Below are 24126 nucleotides of genomic sequence, written 5' to 3'. Positions count from 1 at the left end.
GCGATTTTCACTTGATTGACCTTGTTGAGCCCGCCCAGTGGGCTCAGCAGGCCAATTAAGGGCCACCCGGCAACAGGTGACGTCACAGATTGATATTTCATCTGTCAAGACCTTTTGAAATATCAGCGTTTCACAGCTCTTTGAAGCTGTCAAACACAGACAATCTGTACTCCAGGTTAATTCCTTCCTCTCAGGATGATTTAGAGATCTCCCCGGAACAGAAAGCTGAATGATGCAATTTTTGACAGCTCGCAGCCATTCTGCTTTCTTTGCCGGTGAGATGAGGGACTCCCGAGACCGGAAGGAAGGAAGGCTGTAAAGGTAAGTAAAGGTATGTGAAACTTTGTGCTTTGAAACTTAATATTTAACAAGTAACTTTTTTTCCCCAAATTCTTTCTGTAGAAAAATGGTCAAACATATCCTGAAATGTGATGAGGCGCATCTGGTCTTTAGCCTTTCCTGAGCCACTGCAATCCTGCTCCTGGTCCTTGCCCCCTTTTTCTCATGGTCATACAGCTCCATTGCAAATCCCTTAAAGCAGTTTGAAAGCAAAATTTTCTTCTTCCTGTCGCACAATTCTGCAAAGAACATTTTCACTCGTTTATGGGATGTGGGCGTCGCTGGCAAGGCCAGCATTTATTGCCCATCCCTAATTGCCCTCGAGAAGGTGGTGGTGAGCCACCTTCTTGAACCGCTGCAGTCCGTGTGGTGAAGGTGCTCCCACAGTGCTGTTAGGGAGGGAGTTCCAGGATTTTGACCCAGCAACGATGAAGGAACGGTGATATATTTCCAAGTCAGGATGGTGCGTGACTTGGAGGTGGTGGTGTTCCCATGCAGCTGCTGCCCTTGTCCTTCTAGGTGGTAGAGGTCACGGGTCAAGGTCTTTTGTCATCCCAAAGCTCACCATTGAAGCCTTGCACTTCTGTGTTGATTTTGACGTTGGTCTTCATCACTATATTAAATCTAACTATTGATCTGCTTTCAGATTACTAATCAATTGTTGTGGACCGTTAAATAGTCTAATCTAGTATAGTCCCTATTATCTTGATTCACGTACTGTGTTAAGCAGCACTCACTACCTCGAAGAAATTCCTTGCACGATCGCTTTCCCTTTGGTGGTTCCTCGCCTGCTCATTTTATGTCTGGCTTGTTGAAATCCCTCTTGATTTTCATATAAAGAGAGATTTTCCTTTTTTTTTTCTTTTCTCCTCTCTTCTGAAAGCAATAACTTTTTATTCATTCACGGGATGCGGGGGCATCGCCGGCAAGGCCAGCATTTATTGCCCATCCCTAGTTGCCCTCGAGAAGGTGGTGGTGAGCCGCCTTCTTGAATGGCTTGCCAGGCCATTTCAGAGGGCAGTTAAGAGTTGACCACATTGCTGGAGTCACATGTAGGCCAGACCGGGTAAGGACGGCAGATTTCCTTCCCAAAATTAGTGAACCAGATGGGTTTTTACGACAATCCGGTAGTTTCATGGTCACCATTACTGATACTATACTAGCTTTTTGATTCCAGGTTTATTTAATCGAATTTAAATTCCCCAGCTTCCGTGGTGGGGTTTGAACTTGCAACTCCGGATCATTAGTCCAGACCTCTGGATTACTAGTCCAGTAACGTAATCACTATGCTACCGTACCCCTATTTTTCTTGTTGGGGTACAGATCTACAAGCCCTGGTTGCCCTTTGCTACCTAGCCCAAGTGGCCAGTGTTCATGGCTGAGGCTGAACATTGAATGTTGCCCGCAGGTGATTCGAATCCTGTCCTATCCATGCACACTTCCAACAAGGTTTGCTGGATAGTGATCAGGAGTGGGAACTCTGGCTAATTGTCGCCTCCGTAACCCAGGGATACCGAGTCCCTACCCCCTACCTTGGCTGAAATCAGTTGATTGAACGCAGACTGGGGGTTAAATCTGCAGGGTCTTGTATTTGTTCCAAATGTCCTATCTACATATTCGCTTTGAGCTGCTGATTACATAGGATTACATAGGATATACAGCGCAGAAACAGGCCATTCATCCCAACCAGTCCATGTCAGTGTTTATGCTCCACTCGAGCCTCCTCCCGTCTTTCCTCATCTAACTCCAGCAGCATATCCTTCTATTCCCTTCTCCCTCACATGCTTGTTTAGCCGCCCCTTAAATGCATCCATACGATTTGCTTCAATCACTCCCTGTGGTGGCGAGTTCCACATTCTCACCACTCTCTGGGTAAAGAAGTTTCTTCTGAATCCCCTGTTTGATTTCTTGGTGACTATCTTATATTGTCGGCCGTGTAACCATACACGCACCCAAACAAAAAGAGAGGGAACCTTGATGAGGTTCCCTTTTGGAAGTGACTGGTGACTCTGAACCCAAGAAAATATCTAGTGTACCAACCCAAAAAATGTGACTGTGCCCTGTGCTGTTTATCCCCAAGTTTCTCGGTGCTGCTGCTAACTTTCCTCTCGTCATCGCGTTCGTGTGGGTACACGGCCGATATGAAATAGAACGCCGTTGGAGCTGAACTGAGCTTGGAGACCGGTGGGAATCCACCATCCAAGGCTATCCTCATTCGAACTCTGCTGCCTGCAAGACTCGCCGAGCGTGTTTCAAGTTCCTTACAGGTGAGCCCTCTGGCATAATGCCCAGGGTGTACAAGGTAACAGTAGCTGAGCCGGACCTGGAGGCCAATGGAAATCCACCCTCTGCTATCCTCATTTGAATTTTGCTCCTTCCAACCTTAATTAATTATGCAAAAGTTCAGAGGTAACACGATGGAAATGAGGATAAAGAGGTCACTGTGGCGTACCAACCACAGAAAGGACACAATCCGCTTTTCGGCCTGTAGACTATAAATCAGGCGTCACGCCTTTAAGAAGGATCACACCTTTAAGAAACTCGATCTGCAACATAGTTAAGCCCAGAGTGGGGGAGGAGCAGTCGAAGCTGTGGACTGATGAATGGCAGTCGGACTTGGTGTAGGCTCTGACGCCATTTTGTGTTCAACATGCAATCTCAAGAATTAAACCTTTTCTGTTGAACCTCTCCGAGTTCAGTATTTTTTGCGAGGAGTACGTAGACTCCTACATTGGTGACCCCGACGCTCAGGACGACTCCTAAGCGTAACCATGGCTGACACAAACGCAGTTTCTGTGAAGCTGCCGGAGTTCTGGGAGAACCTAGCCACCGCCTGGTTCCTTCAAGCCGAATCGCAATTCCGACTCCGCGGCATCACCGCCGACGCAACGATGTACGACTACCTCCTCGCCTCCCTGGGCAGCTCCACAATCACGAAAGTCTGGACAACACTACAAAACCCTTCGGAGGAAGGCAAGTACGCACATCTCAAGGCCGCGCTCCTTAAAAAAATTCACAGCCTCCCAATTTTTGCGCAACTGCCACCTCCTCGACCTCCCGGGCCTCGGTGACTCCACGCCGTCAGACTTGCTCTCACACATGCTTGCTCTGACCGACGAGAAACCGCCCGGCTCCCTCTTCCGCACGCTCTTTATCCGCCAACTACCTCCCAGCATCCGCCCGGCGATCATGGTGTCCAGCCTCACGGACCTCGAGGTCCTGGCCGACGAAGCCGATAAGCTCCTGTCCGCCGGCTCCAACCACGCCGTCACCCCCGACCTGGCCTCCGCAGCGTCGGCGCGCGCTCCACCCTCTATCGCGCGGCCACACAGCTCGGCCACGAGGCCCCCCAGGCCCCCACGTCCCCCAAGCCCTCCGACCCAGGGCTACTGCTACTTCCATACCCGGTTCGGCGCACGGGCACGCCGCTGCAGCCATCCCTGCACGTTTCCAACCGCCCCCACACCGGCCTACACGATGGCCGTGGGGCAAGCAGGCGCGCTGCAGTACGTTACGGACAGCGCCTCCGGATGCCGTTTCCTATGCGACACGGGCGCGCAGCGCAGCATCATCCCCGCGTCCGCCCTCGAGATCCAGCGAGGTGGCCGCGGCCCTGCGCTGGCTGCCGCCAACGGCACCGACATCCGGACGTACGGCACCTGCACCGTCACCATCGACCTCGCAGGCCGCTGCTACCACTGGGAGTTTATCACCGCCAAGGTGCTCTCCCCGCTCCTCGGTGCGGATTTCCTGTGCGCCCACGGCCTGTTGGTCGACATGCCTCGGTGCCGCCTCGTGGACATGAACACCATGTCACCTATCCCGGGCGCCATGCCCCCCCCCCCAACCCGCCGAAATGGCGTGGCAGTGCCACGCCCGCTCAACGGACGACTACTCAGCACTCCTGGCTGAATTCCCAGCCCTCACCAACCCGACCTCCTCCGCGAAAGTTGCTAAGCACGGGGTAGAACACTTCATCCTCACCACAGGCCCACCGGTGTATGCCCACGCCCGCAGGCTGGACCCGGCCAAGCTGGAGATCGCGCGGGCCGAGTTCGCCACAATGGAACAGCTCGGCATCATCCGCCACTCCAACAGCCCCTGGGCCTCCCCACTCCACATCGTCACCAAACCCGACGGGGGATGGCGCCCCTGCGGGGACTACCGGCGCCTAAACGACGCCACCACGCCGGATCGGTACCCCATACCGCACATTCAAGACTTCTTGGCTAGACTGGCTGGCCGCTCAGTCTTCTCCAAAGTCGACTTGGTGCGCGGTTACCATCAGGTGCCAGTCCACCCCACGGATGTCCCCAAGACGGCCATAATCACCCCTTTTGGGCTATTCGAGTTCCTCCGAATGCCCTTCGGCCTCAAAAACGCGGCCCAGGCCTTCCAGCGGCTCATGGACTCGGTCCTCCGGGACCTGAAGTTCCTCTTTGTCTACCTGGATGACATCCTGGTAGCTAGTTCCTCCAAGCAGGAACACATCGAGCACCTCCGCACCCTGTTCCAGCGGCTCAGTGAGCACGGGCTCATCATCAGCCCAGCCAAGTGCCAATTCGGCCTCAGCAGGATCGAATTCCTCAGCCACCACATCACGCAGGACGGAGCCATTCCCCTGCCCGCCAAGGTGCAAGCCGTCCAGCAGTTCCCCCGGCCTACCACCATCAAAGGCCTCCAGGAGTTCTTGGGGATGATCAACTTTTACAACCGCTTCATTCCCGGAGCGGCCTCTCTCATGCGGCCCCTATACGAAGCCCTCCGGGGTAAGAAAGACAGAATGGCGATCGAGTGGTCGGCGGACATGTTGACCGCTTTCGACTCGACCAAAAAGGCGCTCGCCGACGCCACCATGCTCGCTCACCCACAGCCCAACGCCAGGGTGGCCCTCACCATGGACGCCTCCGACCACGCGGTCGGCGCCATGTACGAACAGTGGGTCGACGGGGCCTGGCAACCGCTGGCCTTTTTCAGCCGCCAACTGTGCCCCCCCGGAGGCCAAATACAGCGCCTTTGACCGCGAGCTCCTCGCACTGTACCTGGCAGTCCGCCATTTTAGATTTCTTCTGGAGGGCCGCCCCTTCACCGCGTTTGTCGACCACAAACCCCTGACATTCGTGATGGCGAAATCTGCGGACCTGTGGTCAGCCAGGCAACAACGCCAGCTCGCCGCGGTGTCCGAATTCACCACGGACATCCGGCACGTCTCCGGTCGAGACAACGTGGTGGCCGACTGCCTATCCCGCCCCGCCGTCCACGGCGCCCACTTGGCAGTGGACTATGCTCAACTGGCAGCGGAGCAACGCACCGACCCCGATCTGCTCTCCGCGCCCACAACCCTCCCAGGGCTGCGACTGACCGACGTCGCCTGCGGCCCATCTGCCGTCACAGTCAAATGTGACACCTCTTTGGCGCAACCCCGCCCCGTAGTCCCGGCATCCTGGCGAAAACGGGTGTTCGACATCGTCCACGGCCTCTCACACCCCGGCACCCGCGCGTCCATTAGACTGGTGGCCAACCGATTTGTCTGGCGCGGCCTGCGCAAAGATGTGCGCGTCTGGTCCAGATCCTGCATAGCTTGCCAGCGTACCAAAATCCACCAGCACGTCAAAGCCCCACTCGAGGAGTTCACCGTGCCAGAAAGAAGGTTTGACCACGTCCGCATCGACCTCGTCGGCCCCCTGCCGCCATCACAAGGTCACACGCACCTGCTGACAATCGTGGACCGTACCACCCGCTGGCCCGAGGCCATTCCACTGACGTCCACCACCACCGCCGACATCGCGAGGGCGTTCATCGGTACCTGGGTCGCTCGGTTCGGCGTCCCCTCCGACATGACGTCGGATAGAGGCCCGCAGTTCACCTCTGATCTGTGGGCCGCCATCGCCCGAAACCTCGGGGTGGCCGTTCACCACACCATGGCTTACCACCGCCAAGCCAACGGACTGTGCGAGCGATTCCACAGGTCCATGAAGGCGTCCCTCCGCGCCAGCCTCGAGGACGAGGCTTGGATCGACCGCCTCCCGTGGGTGCTACTTGGCCTACGCTCCGCGGTCAAGGAAGACCTGCAAGCCTCGGCGGCGGAACTCGTGTACGGCCAGCCGCTGCGCGTACCCGGAGAGTTCATGCCCACCGCCACGACCCCCTGGTCGGCTGACCAGCAACGCCGCGCTTTCGCCAACCGAGCACAACAGTTCGCTCTGGTACCCACCGGCCGGCACGGCGAACCAGCAACCCGCGTACCACCTAGCCTGCACATGGCCAAATTTGTTTTCGTGCACCATGACGCCCACCGAGGACCTCTACGGCCCCCATACGACGGACCCTACAAGGTACTCCAGACGGGGAACAAGTTCTTCCTCCTCGAAGTGGGCGGCAGAACTGACAAGGTGTCGGTCGACCGGCTCAAGCTGGCGCACCTAGAGCCCGACGAACCTGTTCAAGTGGGCCAACCCCCACCGCGGGGCAGACCGCCTAAGAGCCCGACGCGTCCGACCGCCCCGCTCCCGACACCAACCGCCAAGAGCCGTTCCGGCCGTGCCATCAAGCCGCCACGCCGGTTCGTACACTCCCTACTAGCGGATTCTGGGGGGAGCTGTGTGGCGTACCGACCACAGAAAGGACACAATCCGCTTTTCGGTCCGTAGACTATAAATCAGGCGCCATGCCTTTAAGAAGGATCACACCTTTAAGAAACTCGATCTGCAACATAGTTAAGCCCAGAGCGGGGGAGGAGCAGTCGAAGCTGTGGACCGATGAAAGGCAGTCGGACTTGGTGTAGGCTCTGATGCCATTTTGTGTTCAACATGCAGTCTCAAGAATTAAACCTTTTCTGTTGAACCTCTCCGAGTTCAGTATTTTTTGCTAGGAGTACGTAGACTCCTACATCACATTACTACTGGCTTCCAGACTCAGTCCAGTTGCATCAAAGGTGTGTTTAATGTTGTGTCTCTCAGCGCACCTGGAGACCTGTATGTAGCGTGGCCTTTCACCTTTTCAACCAGTCCTACAAAAAGCCCAGCTCAGTAGGAGTTTCCCATACCAGTGCATTCAAAAGGAAAGGTTTACAGTGCAGCTCCCTTCACTAGCTGCTACCAGCGCAGGTATTGTTTTGTTTTAAACTTTACTGCTTGTTTGATCTTGTTAACTTGCATTAAAAAAAAACGCTGCAGTTCAGAAACATTTGACGATTCTGTTCTTGGTTTGTGCCGTCAGGTTGGTGTAGTTCGTAGCACTCGCCCCTTGAGTCCAAAGGCCATGGGTTCAAGGCTGACTCCAGGATTTACATAGAAACATAGAAGATAGGAGCAGGAGCAGGCCATTCGGCCCCTCGAGCCTGCTCCGCCATTCAATGAGATCATGGCTGATCATCCAAGTTCAGTACCCTGTCCCTGCCTTCTCCACATATCCCTTGATCCCTTTAGCCTTAAGAAATATACCTAACTCCTTCTTGAATATATTTAATGAATTGGCCTCAACTGCCTTCTGTGGTAGAGAATGCCACAGGTTCACCACTCTCTGGGTGAAGAAATTCCTCCTCATCTCTGTCCTAAATGGCTTACCCCTTGTCCTTAGACTGTGACCCCTGGTTCTGGACTCCCCAGCCATCGGGAACACCCTTCCTGCATCTAGTCTGTCTAGTCCTGTTAGAATTTTATAAGTTTCAATGAGGATTTGAGCGTGTCGTCGTTTGCGCTGACACACCTATGGTGTACTGAGGGAGTGCTGCGTTGCCAGAGATGCCGTGCTTCGGATGAGTTGTTAAACTGAGGCCCTCCCTCTCTGCTTGCTTAGGTGGCCCTGTTTGAAGGATAGGTCGAGAATCTATCTGGTGTCCTGGCCAATACTCCGACACGACCAAGACCGTCAAAAACAGACCTGATTATTCAGCTTGAAAGAGAAAGCATCTTGCTGCTCTTTGTGGGATCTTGCTGTGCACACAAATAGCTGTTAAGTACTTTGGGACATTTCGGAGGGATATGATAAGGTATTAATGCAAGTCTTTCTGTCTTCATTTGTTAGACAGTACAGTAAAAATACTCAAAACGAAACCTTGCCCCATATTTTTAAGGGCTTTGGCTCAGACTGCCCGGGCTAGAGGTCTAACTTTAGGGATAATAAAACGAAACAGGCAGTGTGAAACAGAAAGTGTTTGGCATACCGATTGGGTTGGGACAACTGAACGAGAAAGACTGGTTAATTTTATGGGTTCCACCCAAAAATGTTCAGGTGTTGACCAGTCTGCTTTCCTGTTTCTAATGCAACTCATTTTCTTTTCTTTTTAATATTTAATTCTGCTGGTGTTTGCTAGTCGGAGTCACCAACACATCGGAAAATACTGCGGGTGCTGGAACTCGGAAATAAAACCAGAAAATGCTGGGAACACTCAGCAGGTCAGGCAGCATCTGTGGAGAGAGAGAGAAACAGAGTTCACGTTTCAGGTGGATGGCCTTTCGTCAGAACTGGAAGATGTTAAGCAAGGGAAAAGAGGTGGGGGGGGGGGGAGGGGCGGTGTGGTGGCAGGGAAAGAACAAAAAGGAAAGTTCTGTGATCGGCTGGAGGCTCTGCTCATATATTCTAGTTACTGTATGGCAATCATTGACAAATCTGCTGCCTCTTCAATGTGAACGAGCTGACTTAGGTTTCACTGGATCAGTAAAATGTTTATTTGGTGCAAAGGTAACAAACGATTGGCTTACACGCAAAGGTAACCTGACGATGCAGTTGGCTTACAGCATACATCTGTCCTCTGTAACATTAAGGTTATCTTTTCCCTGAGAAATGGGGGGAGAAATTCAGTATCGCCCCGCTTGGGGCGCCATTATCAGCCGTGCGCAAAGTTTAGCGCCTGGCGCTAATTATCGCCTCCGACGGCAAACTTGGCTTTTATCACCCCTGGAGGTGATTGGAGCGCTAAATCAGGCGCTTCACACCTGTCTTAAGGCGCAAAGGCCGAGGAGCGAGGCGCTACCTCAGAGCGCTGGCGAAGTAAGGAAGGGCAAATCAAAATAAACCTGCAAAGTGCTGCTCAGTACTCAAAACTCCTTCACACAGCGTTGAATCTCTCCAGAAGTCTCTCTCTCGCTCTCTCAGAATGCGTGGTGCACAAATGTCACCACCAAAAAAAGGCAGGAAGCGGTCGCCTTTAAATAGCGCTCCCCCAGTCCCTTCCTGACTGCAAAATGCTCCCCTCAACCTGTCGTTGCTAGCGGCAGGTGGTAAGGCAGGGGGCGCCACTCAATATCCGGTCCGGGGCGTTGCGCACTTGACTGACGTCACGATCTGCTGGCGCAAGAGATCGTGGCGGCAGTGTTTAGCGCCACCGCAAAATGTCTAGTTAATTTCGCGAGCGGCGCAAACATCACCGCGCCCGGGCGCTAGTTGCTTTGCGCCCCATTAGTGCCCTCTTAAGGCGCAAACAACTGAATTTTTCCCCCATAGAATTCTAATCTTTGGATTACTTTTTAAAAACATTTTTTAATTCCATATGTTGTGTGAATTTCGAGCTTGGGATGTTGGGGACATTGATACCCGGTAGTGGAACACTCTGCTTTAGGCACCCAGTGCCAGCATCAAGCGCTCCCAGTCAGGCACACTATGGTTAGATGCAGAGCCAAGCTCCCTCTTTTCAGTCCCAGACTCCGATGAGCACCTCTTATGGAGCTGGTGTGATGGTTTCCAATTCCGAAACCATCTACAAGATGCACTGCAGCAACTCGCCAAGGCTTGTTCGGCAGCACCTCCCAAACCCGCGACCTCTACCACCTAGAAGGACAAGGGCAGCAGGCGTATGGGAACACCATACGTTCCCCTCCAAGTCGCACACCATCCTGACTTGGAAATATATCGCCGTTCCTTCATCGTCGCTGGGTCAAAATCCTGGAACTCGCTCCCCAACAGAAACTTCACCACACAGGCTGCAGCGGTTCAAGGTGGCTCACCGCCACCTTCTCAAGGGCAACTAGGAATGGGCAATAAATGCTGGCCTTGCCAGCGACGCCCATATCCCGTGAACGAATAAAAAAGAACAGCCTACCTTGTAACCTCTGAGATTACTGATTTTGGGATAGTTTTGTGCTGTGCTTTCTCAGCCACTAGGAACGCAATTGGGACTACTCAGGTTCATCTGGCACAGGACAGGACCTTTACAGCCAATAGAAATTGCTGTGAGTTTGGGGAACTGTTTTGATAAGAAACTACACTGCGTGATACTGTCGGAACGATTCATGCATTTGTATCAAATTCATTTTAATGAAGGCATTCATTCATTTAAAATACATGTGTTAACTCCTGGACAGAGGAATTTGAAACGGGCATATCGAACTGTTTCTCTGATATCGCAGAGTAATTTTCAGGATAATGTGCTTTAAAGAAAGAAGGTACTTGGATCTATAATGTGCCTTTCACAGCCTCGGGATATCCCGATGCACTTCATAAATGAAATAATTTTGAAATATAATTGCTTGTTTTGCAGACAAATGCAACAGCCAATTAGCACAGAGGAAGGTCCTACAAAAAGCAATGAGATGAATGAGCAGTGTATTCTGAATTTTGGTTGGGAGACCGGGTAAACTCCCCGCTCACCTTTGGAAAAAGTGCCACGTGCTTTTACATCCGCGCGATCAGGCAGAGTGGGTCGCGGTTTAACGTCTCCTCCAGAATGCAGCACTCCTTCAGTGTGGCACAGCCCAGGTTTTATGCGTTCAAGTGCTGGAGTGTGACTTGAACCCCTAACCTCCTGATTCAGTGGGTGATCGTTCTACCACCGAGCCAAGCTGACACTTCAGCTTTTTTCTGCATGCATTTCTTCCACTCATCATTTTTGTTGCGGGTAGATTGCGGGAACTAAATATCACTGGCCCCCTGCAGTTTTGGTGGGTTTTTGCCTGCGGTGTCTGACACAGGGAAATGACCAATCACTGTACCTAACCTACAGCCCATGCAAGGTGGTGGGACCTGTTTGCTTAAGGGTGTTTGCTGGTGCCAGCTTTGTGGAAAAGGGAAAAAAATCCCCAAGGGAAGAGATTTTGATTTTAAAATGACCAACCCTTTAAGTAATACTGTATTTGGTGCCACTGGTTTGATTGAGGAAAGCAAATCCTGCTTTTATTATGTGGAATTCTGGAATTTCTAGCCAGTATTGTGGGGATTACATTCTGCAGTTTCACATCTGTTTCTTCCACCGCCCCCCCCCCCCCCCCCCGAAAACCAGTGCCTTTTTTTCAACTTGCCTATTAGTAAGGAGTGATTGTTGCAGTCGCTGACACTACATTCATTGCCTGATTTCTACAGGAAAAGGGATGTCCCCGAAAGTCACAACGGAGCTGCTGAAGCAGCTGAGGCAGGCGATGAAGAACACCATGTACATGACTGAACCAATCCAAGCCCTGATTGTGCCATCGGGAGACAATCATCAGGTATCCGGACCAGCCTCTTAATCATCATCTCGCTACAATTACTCGATTACAGCTTCAATTTTGTATATATATCCTTAACGATGCTTGATTAGATTTTGGAAGCCTCGTAGAATGGGATCGCTGGTTTTCCTAGTTTAATTTATCTCGTGATAAGGTCTTATCTGTGAAAGGTTAAAGAACTCGGAACAAGACTTATGTTTTGTGTTCACCGCAGAATCTTTAGAATGTATTCCATGTTTCTCATTATATTATGCTTTCTCTCAACATTTTTCCCCTTTTCATTCTCCCCCTAACTTCCCACGTGAGTGTCGCCATTCCCTACTGTATGTGTCAGTTGGGATGGTGGTTTACGACCTTCTCGACAATTTCAAAACCGATGCAGCCCGTGTTTGCTGTTGTGTTGGGCTGTGTCCTTGCACTGTGCTGATTCTTCTCTCACTCTTCCTCTCCAACCCCAATCTCACCAACCCCAACCATGACATGGGAGACTTTGGTAAACAGTGAAACCATTCACTGATTACGTATGGGTCCGGATAATGGACAGCACCCTCGGCCTCAAAGCCGCAGGTTTTATTACAAACCATTATGATGCTATGTTGCAAATCATTCTTCAAGAAAGTGGATGCGGTATTAACACCCTTGCAGATGTTCATGTTAGAGCTTCAGTCTTTGCAACATCATGTTTGTGATGATGTTTTTGCTTCCCATACTATGGAGCCTTAAGGCCATATATAACATTTAAATCCACGTCCCTTCCTAAATTTCCAGGCCCGCAACATTCAAACAGGGCAAACCAATAACCGAGAAATTGAAGCACAAGAAAGGACCGAGTTGCCTGGGTTTTGAGCGGCCGGATTGCCAGGGACTGTGTGTGGCCGTTTTGTTACCTTTGGTCACATCTCACTAGGACAGGCTATTCTTTTCTAGTTTCTAAAACTGCTCTCCCACTATAGAATTTGTTTTTCTTATACGACAAGGTGTGTGCTTATATAAAGGCCTGTGTGCGTTGTATTGTAATGAAAAGGAATAAGCAAATGTTCTGGGCAAAGCTAGTTAACTGGTCGGCAATATTCCTTTTTAAATTGACCTTAACCAGGAACTTAGGAGGTTAAGGGGTGATCTGATCGAAGTTTTCAAGATATTAAGCGGAGCAGATAGGGTAGATAGAGAAACTATTTCCGCTGGTTAGGGATTCTAGGACCAGGGGGCAGAGTCTAAAAATTAGAGCCAGACCTTTCAGCAGTGAAATTAGGAAACCCTTCTACACACAAAGGGTGGTAGAAGTTTGGCACTCTCTTCCGCAAACGGCAATTGATGCTAGATCAGTTGTTAATTTTAAATCTGAGTTTGAGAGATTTTTGTTAACCAAAGGTATTAAAGGATATGGGGAAAAGGCGGGTATATAGAGTTAGGTCGTAGATCTCTTTAAATGGCGGGACAGGCTCAAGAGGCTAAATGGCCAGCTCCTGTTCCTATGACAGTAGATGTTATATTTGTGATTGGTGTGGTTTCCGAATAGCTCCATTCTTCCAGCTTGCTGTTAATAAATGTAATTTTTTTTTTGCACCTGCCAGCCCATTTGTTCTCGTAATCAGAATTGGCCTTTTGCGACCTTATGAGCATCATCTGACATTTACATTAACGAGACTAATAACTGTGCTTCTCTGCTCACAGAGACATCTGCTTTGCTAATTAACCTGAAGTAGTTAATCTGCGTTGTCTAATGGCGTGCCTTGGTTTCTGTGCCTAATTAAGGGGCTTTTGTGCTTTTCAGAGTGAATACATTGCTCCGTGCGACTGTAGACGAGAGTTTCTTTCGGGCTTCGATGGCTCTGCAGGTCAGTGATAATAAAGGAAAAGCATGGATATGAAAGAATACACTAAATGCTGATAAAATAGAATAGATTAATGTGGCTGCTGCATTTTTTAAATGATTAAGTAACTTGAATATTTTGTGCAAATGTACACTTCCATTTAGATCAGTACCCAGAACATTGGCGTGTAATGACATTAAACGTTAGCATGTATTTTTTTCCCCCTCCAATAGAAACCGCCACACTGTGTAATATCACCCGTCTCCGCCCCTGCCTCAGCCCACCTGCTGCTGAAACCCTCATCCATGCCCTTGTTACCTCCAGACTCGACTATTCCAACGCTCTCCCGGCCGGCCTCCCATCTCCCACCTCCCACCCTCCGTAAACTTGAGCTCATCCAAAACTCTGCTGCCCCCTGTCCTAACTCGCACCAAGTCCCGTTCACCCATCGCCCCCCTGTGCTCGCTGACCTACATTGGCTCCCGGACCAGCAATGCCTCAAGTTTTAATATCCTCATCCTTGTGTTCAAATCCCTCCGTGGCATCGCACCTCCCTGTCTCTGTGATCTCCTCCAGAAAAGCGTTCGAAAAAGTTCTTCTGTGGGTTAGTAAGAAAGAAAAAAGAAAGACTTGCATTTATATAGCGCCTTTCACGACCACCGGACGTCCCAAAGCACTTTACAGCCGATGATTACGTAATTTGAAGGGTAGTCACTGTTGTAATGTAAGAAATGCGGCAGCCTATTTGCGCACAGCAAGCTCCCACAAACAGCAATGACCAGATAATCTGCCTAAGTGCTGTTGTTTGAGGGATAAATATTGGCCAGGGCACCAGGGATAACTCTCCTGCTCTTCTTTGATATAATGCCATGGGATATTTTACGTCCACCTGAAAGGGCAGTTGGGGGCTCGGTTTAACAAATCATCTGAAAGACGGAAGGAAGGATGAGGCTCATGAAATAGATGACAAATTGCCTAGATGACAAAGAGTTTGACTCGAAACTTTCAATCTATTTCATTTCCTGTGCCTTTCCAGTCTTGACAAAGAGTTTGACTCGAAACGTTGACTATTTTCTCTCCACGGATGTTGCCTGGCCTGCTGAGTTTTTCCAGCATTTTCTGTTGTTATTTCGGATTTCCAGCATCCACAGTATTTTGCTATCGTACTAGATGAACTGAGGATTGGCTTAGCAACAGAAAACTGAGGGTGTTGATAAATTAAAAGTACTCGTGTGTGCTTACGCGAGCATGTGTGTGCACAAGCGTGTGCGTATGTGTGTTGGAGGTAGGTGGCAGCAACCAGTGGTGTTTCACAGGGATCTTTTCTGAAACAGATTATTAGAGTAATTGCAGCACAGAAACAGGCCACTCAGCCCGACACGTCCATGCTGGTGTTTATGCTCCACACGAGCCTCCTCCCACCCACCTTCATCTTACCACATCAACATATCCTTTCTCCCTCATGTACTTAGAAAGCTTCCTCTTGAATGCATCTATGCTATTTGCCTCAGCTACACCCTGTGGCAGCGAGTTCCACATTCTAACCACTCTCTGGGTAAAGAAGTTTCTCCTGAACTCCCTATTGGATTTATTAGTGACTATCTTATATTTATGGCCCCGAGTTCTGGTCTCGCCCACAAGTGGAAACGTGGATCAGAAATAAAGCAGAATAAGTTTACATTTAGCTCCGAGTTAAGCAGCGAGGTAAAGAATATTATTCCCAATGTGCCTTTCTCCCCTCGTCACATGCAGACTGAACGCCACTTGCACAGCATCAACTCCGTGGCTAGCCTGGGTTACACAAAAAACATAAAAATCCAGAGTGAGAGAAGGCCATTCAACCACTATCCACTTTAAGCTACGCGGCTGTGCAGCGCTCTGCAGCTCCCGCGCAGCCGGCTCACTGGATTTTACAATTACAATTACAATTTTATTGGTCACATAACTAAATACAAGAAGTGTAATCTAGTCAGTGAAATGCTTTTTTCTTGACGAACCGAGAGCACCAAGCAGCAAGAACACTGAGCTGCCTGGTACGCACGGAGCTCGCAAGGACGGCAGCCATCTTCATCGGCGCCATCACAAAAAAACACATACCGACATATACACGCATACATACTTTAAATATAAATAAAGCAGACATAAAATAAATAAAAGACATAAAAAGACAGCACATAAAATGATCAAGCAATAATGTAAAAAAAGTAATTTCTACAGTAATTACATTGATATTTCTACCCAGGCTTCTAGAATAATCTCTGGTTACAGGGTGGCCGCACTGGGAGAGCATCGTGAGGAACTCACAACTTATAATTAAATAAATTTAATTAATTAATTAATAAATTAATAAAATTAAATAAATAAAGTGCCCCCTCAGTTTTTCTCGATGTTTCCATCTTGGTCTCTCTCGAAGTTTCCCCTCTCTCTCGATGTTTCCTCTGTCTTTCTCGATGTTTCCTCTCAGTTTTTCTCGATGTTTCCCCTCGGTTTCTTCCACACACCTGGCCTGCACATTACCCCTGGCTGTCCAACTTGGCGACCTGGTAACCGGGTTCCGCTCCAGCTCTCATCCTTCAAACTGTCTCTCCAGCTCTCGACCTTCAAACTGTCTCTCCAGCTCTTGACCTTCAAACTGTCTCTCCAGCTCTTGACCTTCAAACTGTCTCTCCAGCTCTCGACCTTCAAACTGTCTGCTCCAGCTCTCATCCTTCAAACTGTCTCTCCAGCTCTCGACCTTCAAACTGTCTCTCCAGCTCTCATCCTTCAAACTATCTCTCCAGCTCTCGACCTTCAAACTGTCTCTCCAGCTCTCGACCTTTTAAATAGGAGAAACCGTGCATGCGCTGTATTTTGAACGGGCCGCGCACCCATTAAAGGGAACATTGCATTCAACCCGGCAAACTTGCTCCATTCAGCGCCCATGTTTATTCTGCCGTGACTTTCATCCTTTCCTCACACTACCACCTGTTGGGCTTGCATATCAAGAAATGGAGCGTGAATATCCCACAATTTTCTGTCCATTCATTTCAATGGAAGTAAAATGGTGGGCTGCGTTGAGTGATTTCCCTACACCTGCTCCCGGCGGGTGAGAGCCGCGATAGGAACATAAGAAATAGGAGCAGGAGTAGGCCATTCGGCCCTTGAGCCTGCTCCGCCATTCAATAAGATCAGGCTGATCGTCTACCTCATCTCCACTTTCCTGCACTATCCCCATATCCCTTGATTCCCTTAGTGTCCAAAAATCTATCGATCTCTGTCTTGAGTATACTCAACGACTGAGCCTCCACAGCCCTCTGGGGTGGAGAATTCCAAAGATTCACCAACCTCTGAGTGAAGGAATTTCTCCACATCTTAGTCCTAAATGGCCGACCCCTTATTCTGAGACTGTGACCCCTGGTTCTAGACTCTCCAGCCAGGGGAAACATCCTCCCTGCATCTACCCTGTCAAGCCCTGTAAGAATTGTGTATGTTTCAATGAGATCACCTCTCATTCTTCTAAACTCCAGAGAATATAGGCCTAGTCTACTCAATCTCTCCTCATAGGACAATCCCCCCATCCCAGGAATCAGTCTGGTGAACCTTAGTTGCACTCCCTCTATGGCAAGTATATCCTTCCTTAGGTAAGGAGACCAAAACTGTACACAATACTCTGGGTGTGGTCTCACCAGGGCCCTATATAATTGCAGTAAGACGTCTTTACTCTTATACTCAAATCCTCTTGTAATAAAGGCCAACATACTATTTGCTTTCCTAATTGCTTGCTGTACCTGCATGTTAACTTTCAGTGATTCGTGCACAAGGACACCCAGGTCCCTCTGAACACCAACATTTCCCAACCTTTCACCATTTAAAAAATACTCTGCTTTTCTATTTTTCCCACCAAAGTGGACAAATTCACATTTCTCCATATTATATTCCATTTGCCATGTTCTTGCCCACTCACTTAGTCTGTCTATATCCCCTTGAAGCCTCCTTGCATCCTCCTTACAACTTACATTCCCACCCAGCTTTGTATCATCAGCAAACTTGGATAGATTACATTTGGTCCCCTCATCCAAATCATTGATATAGATTGTAAATAGCTGAGGCCCAAGCACTGATCCTTGCGGTACCCCACTAGTTACAGCCTGCCAACCCGAAAATGACCCGTTTATTCCTACTCTGTTTTCTGTCCGTTAACCAATCCTCAATCCCTGCTAGTATATTACCCCCAATCCCATAAGCCCTAATTTTGTTTAATAACCTCTTGTGAGGCACCTTACCAAATGCCTTCTGAAAATCCAAATACACCACATCCACTGGTTCCCCCTCATCTATTCTGCTAGTTACAACAACAACTTGCATTTATATAGCACACCTAAAAAAACGAACAGATTCGTCAAACACGATTTTCCTTTCATAAATCTGTGCTGACTGAGTTGTAAGCAATAAGAAATGTGCTGAGAGCTTGTAGAATCATAGAAATGTACGGCACAGTAGGAGGCCATTCAGCCCATCGCGTCTGTGCCGGCCGAAAAAGAGCTATCCAGCCTAATCCCACTTTCCAGCTCTTGGTCCGTAGCCTTGTAGGTTACGACACTTCAAGTATATATCCAAGTACTTTTTAAATGCGATGAGAGTTTCTGCCTCTACCACCCTTTCAGGCAGTGAGTTCCAGACCCCCACCACCCTCTGGGTGAAAAGATTTCGACTCAACTCCCCTCTAATGCTTCTATCAATTACTTCAAATCTATGCCCCCTGGTTATTGACCCCTCTGCTAAGGGAAATAGGTCCTTCCTATCCACTCTATCTAGGCCCCATATAATTTTATACACCTCAATCAAGTCTCCCCTCAGCCTCCTCTGATGCAAAGAAAACAACCCAGCCTATCCAATCTTTCCTAGAGTCATAGAGTTATACAGCACAGAAAGAGGCCCTTCGGCCCATCGTGTCCGCGCCGTCCATCAAGCCCTGTCCAATCTAATCCCATTTTCCAGCACTTGGTCCGTAGCCTTGTATGCCATGGCATTTCAAGTGCTCATCTAAATGCTTCTTGAATGTTGTGAGGGTTCCTGCCTCTACCACCCTTTCAGGCAGTGAGTTCCAGATTCCAACCACCCTCTGGGTGAAAAAGCTTTTCCTCAAATCCCCTCTAAACCTCCTGCTCCTTACCTTGAAGCTATGCCCCCTGGTTATTGACCCTCTACTAAGGGGAAAAGTTCCTTTCTATCTACCCTATCTATGCCCCTCATAATTTTGTACACCTCAATCAGGTCCCCCCTGAGCCTTCTCTGCTCTAAGGAAAATAACCCAGCCTGTCCAGTCTCTCTTCATAGCTGAAGTGCTCTAGCCCAGGTAACATCCTGGTGAATCGCCTCTGCACCCTCTCCAATGCAATCACAGCCCTCCTATAGTGTGGTGACCAGAACTGCACACAGTATTCCAGCTGTGGCCTAACTAGTGTTTTGTACAGCTCCATCATAACCTCCCTGCTCTTGCCTTCATTAGCCAAGGCATAGAATATAAGTATTCCATATGCCTTTTTAACCACCTTATCTACCTGTCCTGCTGCCTTCAGGGATCTATGTACATGCACACCAAGGTTCCTCTGTCCTTCCTAGGGTCCTACCATTCATTGTGTATTCCCTTGCCTTGTTTGTCCTCCCAAAATGCATCACCTCACACTTTTCAGGGTTAAATTCCATTTGCCACTGTTCTGCCCATCTAACCATCCCATCTATATCGTCCTGTAGCCTGAGGTTTCCCTCCTCGCTATTTACCACTCCACCAATTTTCGTGTCATCTGCGAACTTACTGATCATACCTTCTACATTCATATCTACATCATTAATGTACACTACAAACAGCAAAGGACCCAGCACCGATCCCTGTGGTACACCACTAGACACAGGCTTCCAGTCGCAAAAACAATCTTCGACCATCACCCTCTGCCTCCTGCCACTAAGCCAATTTTGGATCCAATGTGCCAAATTGCTCTGGATTCCATGGGCTCTTACCTTCTTGACCAACCTCCCATGTGGGACTTTGTCAAATGCCTTACTGAAGTCCATGTAGACTACATCAACTGCACTACCCTCATCCACACACCTCGTCACCCCCTTGAAAAATTCAATCAAATTGGTCAGACATGATCTCCCCCTGACAAAGCCATGCTGATTATCCCTGCCTCTCCAAGTGGAGACTAATTCTGTCCCTCAGAATTTTTTCCAATAATTTCCCTACCACTGATGTTAGGCTACCTGGCCTGTAATTCCCTGGTTTATCCCTACTACCTTTCTTGAACAATGGTACTACGTTAGCTGTTCTCCAGTCCTCTGGCACATCCCCAGTGGCTAGAGAGGTTCTGAAAATTTGTGTCAGAGCCCCTGCAATCTCCTCCCTTGCCTTACACAGCAGCCTGGGATACATCCCGTCAGGGCCTGGGGATTTATCTACTCTTAAGCCCGCTAAAACCGCTAGTACCTCCTCCCTCTCAATATTAATTTGTTCAATTATATCACAATCCCCCTGCCTGATTTCTATGCCTACATCACCCTTCTCCATAGTGAACACAGATGCAAAATATTCATTTAAAACCTCACCTACATCTTCCGGCTCTGCACACAGATTGCCACTTTGGTCCCTAATGGGCCCTACTCTTTCCCTGGTTATCCTTTTGCCCTTAATATACTTATAAAACACCATGGGATTTTCCTTTATTTTGCCCACCAGTGTTTTTTCATGCCCCCTCTTCGCTCTCCTAATTTCTTTTTTAAGTACCCCCTGCACTTTCTATACTCCTCTAGGGCTTCCACTGTTTTTAGTCCTTTGTATCTGCCAAAAGTCTCCCTTTTTTTCCTAATCCATTCTTGTATATCCTCATAGCTAAAATTCTCCAGTCCTGGCAACATTCTCGTAAATCTCCTCTGTACCCTCTCTAGTGCAATCACATCTTTCCTGTAATGTGGTGACCAGAACTGCACACAGTACTCTAGCTGTGGCCTAACTAGTGTTTTATGCAGTTGAAGCATAACCCACCCTGCTCTTATAATCTATGCTTCGGCTAATAAAGGAAAATATCCGTACACCTTCTTAAAATTTGGTTTGCCTGTAGGTACTGCGATTGTAACAGAGGAACATGCCGCATTGTGGACAGATGGCCGTTACTTCCTTCAGGCTGCCCAGCAAATGGATAACAACTGGACCCTGATGAAATTGGGTGAGTGGATACCTACAGCAATGTTTAGGTGTGTGCATTTAATAATACTTGCTGTATCATTGAAGAGGGCACAGGAATTCCAGTGTAGCAAGTTCAGGATAAAATCAGATTTAAGGTGTTCCGTCCATCATTCGGAGCAGCACCAATGTAAGAAATTAGCCAAGATATTTTCTGACCCTTAATAAAAAGGTTTATGCAATGGAAGCTGATTTTTTTTGCATGCTGATTTTTTTTGCATGCTTTCTCAGGCGTCCATTATTCTGGAATATGTGCAAACCAATAGAATCATAGAATGATACAGCACAGAAGGAGGCCATTCGGCCCATCGTGCCTGTGCTGGCTCTTTGAAAGAGTTACCCACTTAGTCCCACTCCCCCTGCCCTTTCCCCTGATACTGATCAGACTTGCTTAACGGGGATGATCTGTGAAATTGAATAGTTTTACTTTTCTTGCCCTGTTCTAGATTGATGAGCTTCAATTATATAAGCATTCTCTTAAATTACTGGGAAGCTTGGACAAAGTGTTTTTATTCTGTTTATTGCAGCATGTTTGCGGCTGTACATACACCTCATTTTCACTGTGAAAAGCTTTCAATATCTCTGTTACTGGATGACATGAATCAGTCATTCATGAAAGAAAGACTTATGAAATAATACTGAGCGGCCTGCAGGTGGCGCTGTCCAGGGAGAGTATAAATACTTGGGCACGGGCCCAGCTTGCGCAGGACATTCTTAACCGGAACTAGTGAAGAACACAACTGGACCTCCATGTTGTAAAACAGTTGATTAAAGCTTTGTTTAACGCTCAGACCAAGTGCCTAGTAGTTTTCTTACGTCACTGGACACTTGCCTTCAGTTTTCTGCAGGTTCTCCTCCTTTCAGATTATGAGTTATGTTAAGTTGACAGGCCAGTGTAACGCTCTAACTGTTTCACACCTGCCTACTATTCTGAGGTGGAAAATCTGTGCCAACAATTGATGAGAGCATTTATTCCTGAATCTATTCCCTCTTGTGTTGTAGGTCTGAAGACCACACCTAGCCAGGAAGATTGGCTAATAAAGGTACTCCCTGAAGGGTCAAAGGTTGGCGTGGATCCTTTTGTCATTGCAGATGGTAAGTGCAATTTATATACTGCCGTAATATTTTAAGAAGGATCACCTCTTATTTGTATGCATTAATTTTTCCCCCCCCCATTGTGTGTTACGTTGTATAACATTTAAAATCAAAATAAGTTTAGAAACATAGAAACTAGGAGCAGGAGTAGGCCATTCGGCCCTTTGAGCCTGCTCCGCCATTCAACGCTGATCATCCAAACCCTAGCACCCGGTCCCTACACCGACAGCCATCCCACCCAAGCCCTATCCCCATAGCCCCGTAACCCCGCGTATTTAATCCCCCCTAACACTAAGGGTCAATTTTTTTATCATGGCCAATCAACCTAACCCGCACATCTTTGGACTGTGGGAGGAAACCGGAGCACCCGGAGAAAACCCACGCAAACACGAATGTGCAAACTCCACACAGACAGTCACCCGAGGCCGGATTTGAACCCGGGTCCCTGGCGCTGTGAGGCAACAGTGCTAACCACTATGCCACCATACTGCCCTTAGGAACTTGTTGACGCATTGTCTGCTTATCTTTCCGGGTAAAAGCGTCGCATCGATGTGATTTTTTTTTTCTGAGAAGCATTAAGAACTTCAAAAAAATTAATCTTTTCAGCCATTTCTCTTTTAGATGTGACGCAGCAGTAGAATTATTGGCCCCGAATTTCCGATCGGAGGCTTCCTGCGGGCAGATGCCTTCGATCGGAAAAAAATCTACGAACCTACCTGCTGGTTCCGTAGATCCCGAGGCTTGCGATCCTGGGCCTCTCCTCTTCGAAATGCGCAGAGGCCCATGTATCCCAGGGGCGCGTGCGGTTCCTGCTTTTACCAGGCGTAAGAATTTTACAGTAATTCAGCGGGCGGAAGTTGTGCAAAAAGTGCAACTCTCCACCCGCAGAGGCATTTTTCTTGTGCATGCGGATGATCTGTCATTCTAGACAGATCGCAAGCGCCGGGTTTCAGCGCATGCGCTTCGCGTCCCTGAAACCGGCACTTGCGCGGCCATCACGGGCGCGTCTGCATCTCGTAAGGATCGCAAAATCCGGCCCAATTTTTTTTCCTTTTCAGCAGTTAAGGCTTTAGGCGAGAACTAGCGTCGGAAGCACTTACTTTTATGCCCAGGATCTGCTAGCTTAGTCAAAAGTAATACATTTTTAAAAGATACTTCACGGCACCACGTAGTTGGCAAGAACTATTCGGCCCTTTAACAAGTATTTGTTTTTTCAGTGGCTCTGTTTGCCATGCTGTTGGGATGGCCAAACTAAGATTGGGAATGGAGAGATCACAACGTGTCTTTTACTTTTCTGTGTCCATTAGCTGATGTGTTGGGACATAACTGTGTTTATTTTTCAGACCAATGGAAGAACCTGTCTAAAGCACTGAGGAGTGCGGGACATTCCCTTGTGCCTGTCAAAGAAAACCTTGTCGATGTGATTTGGAAGGAGCAGCCGGGCCGACCTTGTAAACCTTTGTTGGTTATGGATCTCAGTTATACTGGTGAGTCTGTTCTCTGACAGGAACCTTTCTTCTGTCGTCTTGTACTTTGTTGCAAGCTAAAGTTCAATAAAATAAAGTTTAATCTGAGTAAATATCATTGATGGTCAGACGACATTTGGTATAATTCAGAAGTTTTGTTTTTAGTATTTAAGGCATTCCATGCCGCTGTTTTGAATACAATGTAATATTTTTAAATGTTTTTGATTTTTATCAGACTCTATAAGTATTGTGTGAAATTTGTGATTGGCATTTTCATTTATGATTTTACTCTTTGTAAACTCCCAGAGATCACCTTCTGCGTCAGGGCAACTTGGGTACTTTCATTCCTCGATATTGTCCATTATGTTAATCAACCACTTCAAAAGTGAAAAAGAAAGACTTGTGTTTCTTACTATTTCTTTCAGTCCCAAATAGATCAATTTTAAAAGATAAAGGCCTAGAAATTGGGTTGGGGCGCAGAAGTCGCCTGAGCGCAGGATTTAGCGCAGCGTTCGAGGGTTTAGCGATTGTCAGATATTCAGTTTCATTGCTCCTCGAGGGACACGGGGCGAGGCTCGAGGTGCTCCGCGTCCCTCTTAGGGCGCTGAAACTGAATATCGCAGCGCAACGTGCCGCAGCGCCACACGCTGCGGCACGGCACGCTGCGGTACTGCAGGCCTTCCTCCCACTGTTAAGGGGGAGGTGCCTGCAACAGCGCGAGCCCCGATCGCGAGTGCCGGCAAATGAGCCCGGCACCAAGGAGAAGTGCCGGGCTC

General features: G+C 48.6%; 1 protein-coding gene across 7 annotated transcripts in view; it reads left to right on the top strand.

Annotated features, from left to right (window-relative positions):
• Window positions 1–24126, top strand: part of xpnpep1 (X-prolyl aminopeptidase (aminopeptidase P) 1, soluble) — a 112766-nt gene that overhangs the window by 26605 nt on the left and 62035 nt on the right. For all 7 annotated transcript variants that reach the window (XR_015079187.1, XR_015079186.1, XM_085994327.1 and 4 more), the window contains exons 2-6: window positions 11635–11759; window positions 13534–13597; window positions 20668–20772; window positions 21792–21884; window positions 23228–23371. Coding sequence is in view for 5 of the 7 variants with exons in the window: in XM_085994324.1 (XP_085850450.1) it covers window positions 11635–11759; window positions 13534–13597; window positions 20668–20772; window positions 21792–21884; window positions 23228–23371 (531 nt within the window). In the remaining 2 variants the exon portion in view is untranslated. The remainder of the gene's footprint in view (window positions 1–11634; window positions 11760–13533; window positions 13598–20667; window positions 20773–21791; window positions 21885–23227; window positions 23372–24126) is intronic.

This window comes from Somniosus microcephalus, chromosome 8, assembly GCF_052327205.1.
Source record: "Somniosus microcephalus isolate GS21.2 chromosome 8, FLI_Smic_1.0, whole genome shotgun sequence".
NCBI classification, from domain to species: Eukaryota; Metazoa; Chordata; class Chondrichthyes; order Squaliformes; family Somniosidae; genus Somniosus; species Somniosus microcephalus.
The sequence above is the reverse complement of the archived record's forward strand: the minus strand, read 5'-3'. Positions and strand labels throughout refer to the sequence as shown.